A 10,091-nucleotide genomic window follows, 5' to 3' on the forward strand; every position below is an offset into this window, starting at 1 on the left:
TGCTGACATGGGTTAGACACTTGTACATGTGTTGAGACTTGAGACTCAATTGAGAAACAATTAAATAAGGAACGGGAGAAAAACGGAAGAAAAAGTGAATAAGCCGCCGAATGATATAGAAAATCGTATTCGAATATATAGGAATTAGGAAAAATTATTTACTATTGGAGTATTGGGCTTAAATGGGCTTGTAAGTGAAGTAAATTTTGGAATAAAAAAATTCAAATCTTAACCAATTAAAATAGTTATTATTTTTTTTAAATACATAGACTAAATTTATTATGTAAAATTAAAAAATATTAATAAATTTTAAATTATTTATTTATAAAATTAAAAAAAATATATTAATAATTAATAAATTATATAAATATGTTTTAAAAAGAGATTATTAACAAAAAAATTAATCAATTTTATAAAATTAATTATCAAAAATTAAAATGAGTATTATTTTTTGAAATGAGTTTTTTTTTTTTCTTAAAGCCTCGTGGTCTTTCAAAAATTTTTTTATCCAAGATGGGGGGTATTCACCCTTTTTAAAAAATGCAAAATTGAAAGAATTGTGAAAAATTGTGCAAAAAGAAATCGATGAATGAAGAAAACCATCGTTGGAGAGACTTGTTGTGGAGAGAATTTATGGAGAACTAAGGTTCGAATAGTAGACCTTCATCAGGTATCGAAAGGTGGTGCCCAGCTAGTTTCGACGGCACGTTATTCTTGGGGCATCCTGCTGGAGAGCAGGACGTGTGGCGGTGGTCCGCGGTGGGATATTTTGTGACTATCATTTTTGTTTTTGATCAAGGACTGAGATCATAGGTTGGCCCAGACCCAAGAAATCAAACCCTAAACCTGCTATCCGAACAGAAACTCCACACTTTGACTCGTTTTCCTGCCTCATCCTTTCATTGCTGCCGTTCTTCATGGTAGAGGAGAGAGGCCGTCGTTCTTTGTCCATTTGCCGCTGCTGACGCCGTTATTGTGGCCGCTAACTCCGTTATTGTCACACAGTCAGACTGGCGACGAACTCGGAAGAGGCAACGCCACTGATCCTTAGCAACCATAGTTGGAGTAGTCGCTGTCATCGTCAGGCTGTGAAACCCCTCATGTTGCCTATGACTTTAGTCCATCCAGTTCAAGGTCCAGAAGAAAACAAGTTTTGGGACTAAAAATTACCATATTGCCAACGCGGTAAAAGATCATAAGTTAAAGTGTTACAGCACTTGGTTTAGCACTAATCTTTATCACCGCTTCGATTGATTCATTTAACGCTAAGCTGCACTGCCACACGTCACTTTAGCATTGGCTAGTCAAACACTAGCCACCACATTTATAGCTATCAGAAAACTGGCCTATATACATATTATTACAAAAAAATTAAGTAGATAGATATGATATGATTCCCATACTTTCGAGATAATATATTCCCGTTGTAAGACGCTGCTTTATTTATTTCAATATGAATAAAATAAAAGAAAACATAAGATATATATCTAACAGACACTTGATCAGGACAGGCAAATTACTTTCCCCACCTGTTTCTGTAATTGGTGGCTTAACCCTTTTTTAATTAGGACACGTATATATATCTTCTTCCTTTTACAAAAGCCATAACAACCGTATATAGGCAAAAACATCAACAGTACTGTACATAGACACAGTGGAAGGTTGGGAACGGAGATAAAGGTGGAGACAAGCTCGTTCCCTCAGCTTTGATCCTGTGGTCATCAATGCCTTCCATCTTATCAGAAATTTTCTTTATGGAATTCAAATTTGGTGGAGGTGTTGTGAGAGAAATCCAAAGACAGCTGACGAAGCTGCTTAGTGAGAGCGGGTGACCCACAGTAAAAGACCCCTGCATTACATAAAGCACTCTATCTTTATCTCTTGATAAAAAAACTAGTGTTTTCTTCGTACACGTAAAACTCATATATACTAATTGATGTCGATCGAAAGCATCTCCAAAGTCCAGAGAGAGACCGCTTTATGCTAGTCTTGAATTTAACACTAATGTGTGGCCATCTTTTTGGCAAAATAAAGATAATAATACGACTGTAATTGATAAGCAATTATTGAAGCGTTTTTCACTATGAGTAGTTAAAGAAAGAAATAAGAGGAACGTGAGATGATGAAGTGGACACTCACCAACGCGGGCATGTGGATGGTTCAGCGCAATGCGCTTGTAGACACTGCGCCAATTAGGTTTGGCGAAGTGAGACATGACACGAGTGCCAGAGACAATGTCCACGCCACTCTTTGCATGGTTTATAGACTGTAGCATAGTGATAAGAGCAGATCGAGCGTCACCTTCTTCATAGACGCTAGTGCAGTAGCTGTGGAGCTCAATGGCTCCCCTGTGGTCCTCTTCAGCTGCTTCGTTCATCACCCCTTTAAACCAATCAAAGGAACCCTGTTCCCTGGTAACCCAATAGAAGTATGCTCTCCTTGTTTTGAACTCCTCTAACCTTGCCTTCTTTTGTTGGTTTGTGGCTGATCTAGAACCACCTAATCCACCTTCTCCGTACTCCTCGTCCATCACCTTGAAATTGTTAACTATGTCCTTCAGTATACTTATCATTGGGGTAGCCCCAATTCCCAGCCCCACTAACAGAACCACCTCATACTCCCTGTAGTCTTGCGCTGGCGCTCCATACGGACCATCAACTTGGACTTTTGGGAAAGTACTGCAAATGACATCATAATCAAAATAGAAGATCCATTTTTAGTCAAGTCAGACGCACTGCTACTTTATCACCACACTAATTAATTAAGCTTAAGTAGTTTTCAGTTGGTATCCATATCCACCTAATCTTTTCTTTTTCTTTCCTAAGTCCAGACAACAACCACTCTTTAACTATTTTTATCTGATTATTAATCACAAACATGTGAGAAGATGCGTGGGAATCTCGATTGTTCCAATTATTGTATTCCTAAGTCCAAAAACAAGGCAAGGACAAACAAGTCCCCGCTTTAATTTTTGCCAATTAATTTTAAATCAGTCAACTTTGTTGAGAAATACTTGGATATATGATTTTTAAATGTTATCAATAAAAACTGATTATAAATATTTTTAGAACATATATTAAATATACAGTATAAAATAAGAACTTATACTACAATTATTGGATCTGGTCATCTGGATCACTTAGCTAATGGAATAAATATGTTATGCAGGATCTAAAGCAGCCTGTATATCATTACTTTTTTTAAAAGGAAATAAACTATTGAAGTCTCTAGTTTTAATTCATTAATAACTTTGAGAATTTACATTATTTTTTAATAAAATTTCCGGTATTATTATTATTATTATTGGAAGCCCTTATCACATGGAAAACATTTAAAAATATTATTTGAACATTTTTTTGTGATAATTTTTAAGTGTTTATACATTTTATCCATTGAAATATTGACATTTTATTCAATTTTCTTAATAATTAATAGATAGATAAAATGCATAAACACCTAAATAGGTCCAAAATAGCTAGTTTTAATAAGATGGTTTTGTAAAATATTAGTCGCTTGCCATCATAATTTCCCCACTTCTTCGGGCTCACCTCGGTTGGCTGTCTCCTTTGATGCAGTCAGCTCTTAGAAGTCCACTCTGGCCATTGAGGGGTGGCTGGCACGCCTGATAGAATTTAGCAAAGCAATAGACTTAGTTACTTACCATACGAGAAACCAATATTTTGATAGGAACATAAATAAACAAATAAAGATTAATTCACCTTCACGAATTTAGCTTTCAGATTTCCAGTCCAATCACCAATTATTTTAATATGAACGCTTAGGTAATTATCATCCGGGGCGGAGGTTATGGAAAATGGATGCCTGTGAAACCACAAAGGCAATTAATGTTTATTTGTGTTTAAAAGGTGGAACAGAATAAAAAGATATACAAAGCTTAAGATTCAGTCAATAGAATCTATTTGAATTAATGCATACCATTCAAATGGAGAGACAGCAGCGCAATTGACGAACATGTATTGTCCACTCTTGTAGCTAAACCCTGGAGGCTTTGACATATGCAGTGATAACACATTGCCGGGATAAACAGCCACCTTCAATATTTTCACAGATTCTGTGCTCGATCTTAGTGCTCTAATCAGTCTTTCCAATGCATAAATGATGATAGGAACAGCCAAATACATCCAAGTCTACACAACACAATGATGCCTATTACTTGTCGCTCATCTCTTACTAAATAGACATGAAGGGGTTAACTGAAGAAGGGGCTTACCGTTTTCTTGTACCATTTGTGGGTCAAGTAAAGTTTGATTCCATGCACAACCAATAGGACATAGACGATTACGAAGAGGTGATGGGAGTACCAGAAGGCATTGAAACCTGTGAGTTTCTGTAGATGTTTGGGTAGTTTGGCCCGGCCTCTTCTGAATCTGGGGTTGGCCAATGTAAAGGCTATTGCCATTAGCAGAACCATTACAATCCCTGTTACTCCTTCCCATGATGTAACATAGTACAAATAGTTTGATGGTTTGTCTCCAAAAAAAGGTTTCATGAGCTCGTACTTTTCAGGGCTTGCATGAAGAAGGCGAGGAAAATCACAAGTAAGATGATATACAGCATGTACCGCAACACCAATTGCTATTGCCACAGCTATCACCTGCACAGACCACAAAGTTTATGATATAACCCAACTAAACAATAAGTTATGCTTCGCATTTACCTTGTGGAAGTTGAGATTGTCATCAAAAGGAACCGCAACGCCTAGCTTGGTTCTGTTCCTGAGCCAGGTGATGGTGTTTCGGCAAACAGGTAACAGAATAAGAGCCATGTTCAATTTAAGTGTCTCAGCTGCACCTTTTGCCATGCATACACAGTGGCCCATCACCTCATACGCTGCTCTATTCCGATACTGCACAAATTTATAAGCAAAGAGACCTAACATGACGCAAATCCATAGCACCAAAACCCATACTCTCTGCCAATTGTCCTGCAAGAAGTACTTGGTATCTCTGTACCATCTTCTAATAGGATTGTTCATAAAAGTAGGTGTAAGCTTTTGGCTTAGCATTTGGCTCAGGTACTTGCTGTCTCCTCTTGTAGTTTGATCTGGTCCGTGTAATAACAGTGTCTCCAAGTTGTCTATCTGTTTTTCGCAGCGAAAATTGTCATAGGCCTAGATGAGAATCAAATGATATCGAATGGAGTTGTTTTCAGATTTACCATTATATATCCAGCGTCATCCGGGTCTAGTTCTTCCATTATCAAAGCTGCATATTCTTCTGCTTGCTTTTGTATGTTTGTGAGGTTGTTTGCTGTGGCGCTTAGACATATGATCTGAGACCATAATTATTAGCATTCGGTCAAGTAGTCTATGTGAACCTCAAACCCTGGATCAGTTAGTGAAGTAAGGCCATACCTCTTTAATTTCTTCCTCAGTGATCCTGCCATCTGCATCTTTATCAACCCTGCATTCCAAAAATTAAGGTTCTTGATGTTCCAATGTTCATATTGACCAATGACCAAGACTGGAAGATAAATAAATAAGTTACATGTCAAAGAATGTTCTGAGCCTATTATCAAAGCTCTGATCTGAAATACGGTCCCAGAAATCCCTCAACTGGAGCTTGTTAATGGAATCACCCTGAATACCCCTCTGGCGGGCAAGAGTATCGAAAAGCTTCTCTGCATACGCCTTAGACTGCTCGTTCATTCCTGTAGCCAGATTCAAGAATGTGCTTAGCAATTACTTTTCTCTTTGACTGTGTATGATTTGAAAAGCAAGATAACAGAAGAGCAATACCTATGCATTTTCCAAAGAGAGAACGGGGAAGATTTCCATCAGTGGCAGCAGTAAGCTTGTCAAACCTGTTCTGAACCTCATCCCAACCTGCACCACCATCAGTTTTGCTGATAAACTTGAGCCCAGAAAGAGCATGAGCCACAGTGGACTTGGTCCTGTCGAATTTCTTTGAAGGCGATGGCTTTGAAAATGAAGCCAAACGCTTCAGCTGCTTCATACGGTTGGTTGCATTTTGCACAACAGATGCACCAAACGAGGCTTTCTTCTCCAGCTTCCTACCAATCAAACCTGATTTCTCATCTTCTACCAATTCATCAACAGTTTTAACGCTGCGTAAGGCAACTGAGCCACCTTGAATATCCATTGTCACCTCAACCAGGTTTCTTTCATCCTGGGATTTTTGTCCCCTTTGAGTTTCAGCACCAATGAGTTCTATATCAGATTCACGGTGGTGAAGATCTGCTGAATCTGCACCCTCCTTGGCCATTTTGTTTGAAGCTTATCTCTCCTCTTTGGTATTGGTAATGTCAAGAACTGAAACAACACTTTGAGGTCTCTCTTTTCAAACTCATTTTTTTTTTTGGCCCTCTCTCCTATTATTAGAGGCTTGGTGCTTGCTCTCTATTATACGTATATATGTTGCATTATTTTGCTGTTGTAGGGAAGATAGTGTAGCATATTTGTAGTAGAGACAAGACACCCCATATTGGAACTAAGAAAGTTAAAGGTGAAAATGACAGTTTTTTCATGAATGATGAATGTGCTGTTCATTTCTTTAATAGATAGCGGTGAAATTTGAAAACAGGTGATGTCAATGTAGATTGCTCAATTATAAATCTTCCCTCACTTTTATATACTTTTGCGTTTAGATTTCTTTTTTATTATGACTTTATAAATATCTGATTTGAAACTTTTGTATCATGAAGATAGGTTAAGAAATAAGATTGTACTTGTATATTTTTTAATTATTTTAATCACCAATAACAAGATTTTATTCTTTTTTTTTTATTTATTATTCTTAAATTCTTACAAATTTATATTCAAGTTCAACTATATATAGTAGTAGGATGTATCTATAGAGAAAAAAAAATTGTAAGTGCTAAACCAATTAAAGTTGGAGTAATAAATAATTTTTTAATCAATAAATAATTAATAGTCTTATTTTTGTTTTTTAACAAAAAAAATATATACAATGGAAGTAGACGGGACATTTCTATATACAAGTATGCTACACATACAAATTTTTTGTCTTACAAGTTTTACAGGTTGGCACAAACCCAACAAAACACACGCGCATTACACTCCCACATTTAAGAGTAAATACACGCACGTTACTCAACCGCTTCCTGTTTCCAAAGTGCGCTACTTGGTGCGGTATTTTACAACCACACTTACTAACCGGCAAGTGCATCGGGTCGTACCAAGTAATACCTTACGTGAGTAAGGGTCGATCCCACGAGAATTGATGGATTAAGCAACAATAGCGTTTGATATGATTAGTTAGACAGAGAGAAAATAGTGTTGAGATGCAATATAAAAGACATTAAACAATATCAAAAATATTGAAGAAAGGCAAGTAATTAAGATGGGAATAATATATGGAGAAGGCAGTTAAGGCTTTAGAGTTATCTATTTTCTGGATTGACTTTTCTTATTAACTATTTTAATTATGCAAGATTTAATTCATGGCAAACTATTTATGACTAGACCCTAATTCCTTAGACCTTCCTAGTCTCCTCTAAAATTTATCAACTGCCAATTCCTTGGTCAATTAATTCCAATTAGAGGGTGATGATCGAATCCTAGTTTATATGCCACAAGAATCCTAATTATTCAAATATAAAGGGATTATATGTCACGTATCCCGTTAAATACAAACAATTAGAAATTCAGGATAATATGTTTTCAAGCTATTGTTTAAGTAAAGAGCTTTTCCAAGTTTTACAAGAACTCAAATAGAACATGGGTCATACTTCCGTTCCACCCAAATTCATAAAATAAAGAACGAAAACAATTATTGAAATATAAATCAAAACATGAATTAAAATAGAAAAATAATATTATCAATCCATACAATAGACAGAGCTCCTAACCTTAACAGTGGAGGTTTAGTTGCTCATGGAAAAGAAAAAATAAGGATTCAGGTAAGAATGTACCGCCTCCCAATCTGATGGCATCAGATTCCTTTTTATAACTAATCCTAATAAAATTAAAATCTAATATTTAAAATTAAACTTAAAATAATATCTTTTTTCTAATTTAAGATTTGAATTTAAATTTGAATTAATTAACAGATCTTCAGTTGATGGGTGGGGACCACTTGTTCTGTCCATTCTGCAGCTTCTAATCTGTGTTTTCTGGGCTGAAAATTGAGTCAAAACATCCCAGAAATCGCCCCCAGCGTTTTTCTGCATTTTCTGCATGTGGCGCATGTGACGCGTCCGCGTTGTCCACGCGTTCGCGTCATTTGTGCAGATTCCAATCCACGCGATCGCGTCAGGCACGCGATCGCGTCATTGCGATTTCCTCCATTCCGCGCGGTCGTGTGAGCCATGCGTCCGCATCGGTATTCGCTGGTCATCTCCTTGGCTTCTTCTCTTTCTCTGCAGAAACTCCATCAAATTCCGCCAAATGCTACCTAAAATAAACAGTATTGTACAAAACTCAAAATAGCATCCATAGTGGCTAAAATATAATTAATTCTTAATTAAATTCAACAATTTAGATGCAAATTCACTAGGAAAATATAGACAAGATGCTCACGCATCACAACACCAAACTTAAACTGTTACTTGTCCTCAAGCAACCCAAACTAATATAAGATTAGGATGTGAATTTGCATGAGAATGAGAGTTCGCTTAAGCCCATGTCTTCTCTTATAGTGGGGTTTACAACTGCAATCCTGAACAGTTTTGGCATCTCACTTTATCCTTTGAAGTTCAGAATGATTGGCATCCATAGGAACTCAGAATTCAGATAGTGTTATTGACTCTCCTAGTTCAGTATGTTGATTCTTGAACATAGCTACTTTATGAGTCTTTGGCTGTGACCCTAAGCATTTTGTTTTCCAGTATTACCACCGGATACATAAATGCCACAGACACATAACTGGGTGAACCTTTTCAGATTGTGACTCAGCTTTGCTAGAGTCCCCAGTTAAAGGTGCCCAGAGTTCTTAAGCACACTCTTTTTGCTTTGGATCACGACTTTAACCGTTCAGTCTCAAGCTTTTCACTTGACACCTTCACGCCACAAGCACATGGTTAGGGACAGCTTGATTTAGCCGCTTAGGCCAGGATTTTATTCCTTAGGGCCCTCCTATCCATTAATGCTCAAAGCCTTGGATCTTTTTTACCCTTTGCCTTTTAGTTTAAAGGGTTATTGGCTTTTTCTGCTTGCTGTTTTTTTTTATATTTTTTTTCGCAAGCCTTGTGTTTTCACTGCTTTTTCTTGCTTCGAGAATCAATTTTATGATTTTTCAGATTATCAATAACATTTTTCTTTTTCATCATTCTTTCAAGAGCCAACAATTTTAACATTCATAAACTTCACTATCAAAAACTATGCATTGTTCATGCATGCATTCAAAATCACAGAAAATACCACCATATTTAAGTAAATCAGACTATTTTTAAAATTAACTCAATTTCTCATGCAATACATCACTTCTTTTTCTTTTATTTTTAGATTCAAGTTCAGTGAGTGGTACATGAAACATCTTTTCAGCATTAAAGCAATTAAATGAAAACTAAACTAGTCCTAGGATTCTAACTAATAAAGGATCATGCAACAAACAAAGAAAAATAACAGGAAACCGGAACATAATATAGAAAAGAGGGAAGGAATAAAAATGAAAGGAACTCAACCACCTTAATTATCCTAGCGGTCGTTTTATTCTTCAGGTTGTGTTCCTCCGTGAAGATGATTTGCCTCCCTTTTGTACTAGAAAACCTATAAGCGCAGCGTCAACACCAAACTTAAAGGTTTGCTTGTCCTCAAGCAAAGAAGAACTGAAAATAGAAGAGACAAATATTTAAATGAAAGAAAAAAAATAAAAGGATAAGAGAATAAAAGAGAATTAGGATTGGGAGAGAGAGAAAACTGGGCGGCGCAAGCGACGCGGCCGCGTGGGGCACGCGGTCGCGCGCTTTGCTCTTATACTGATTGACGCGATCGCGTCGGTCACGCGGTCGCGTGACCCAGTTTGTGCTTCTGGCGCGAGTGCAGCCTCGCGCCAGCACAACTCTCTGTTCAAATTGATATGATTGCCAAAATTGGGGTGACGCGATCGCATGGGGCATGCGATCGCGCGAGTCGGCAGTTAATGGGGTAC

General features: G+C 37.0%; 1 protein-coding gene across 1 annotated transcript; it reads right to left on the reverse strand.

Annotated features, from left to right (window-relative positions):
• Positions 1–1,403: 1,403 nt before the first annotated feature.
• Positions 1,404–6,585, reverse strand: LOC112732970 (respiratory burst oxidase homolog protein C). The gene is made up of 11 exons (XM_025781810.3): positions 5,759–6,585; positions 5,508–5,670; positions 5,375–5,423; positions 5,179–5,292; positions 4,679–5,101; positions 4,232–4,615; positions 3,937–4,148; positions 3,720–3,822; positions 3,549–3,622; positions 2,140–2,678; positions 1,404–1,849 (listed from the first exon to the last, which is right to left on the reverse strand). The coding sequence occupies exons 1-11, from the start codon at positions 6,243–6,245 to the stop codon at positions 1,740–1,742; spliced, it is 2,658 nt and encodes an 885-aa protein (XP_025637595.1). The 5' UTR covers positions 6,246–6,585; the 3' UTR covers positions 1,404–1,739.
• Positions 6,586–10,091: the final 3,506 nt, after the last annotated feature.

This window comes from Arachis hypogaea, chromosome 13 (genome assembly GCF_003086295.3).
Source record: "Arachis hypogaea cultivar Tifrunner chromosome 13, arahy.Tifrunner.gnm2.J5K5, whole genome shotgun sequence".
Lineage (NCBI taxonomy): Eukaryota > Viridiplantae > Streptophyta > Magnoliopsida > Fabales > Fabaceae > Arachis > Arachis hypogaea.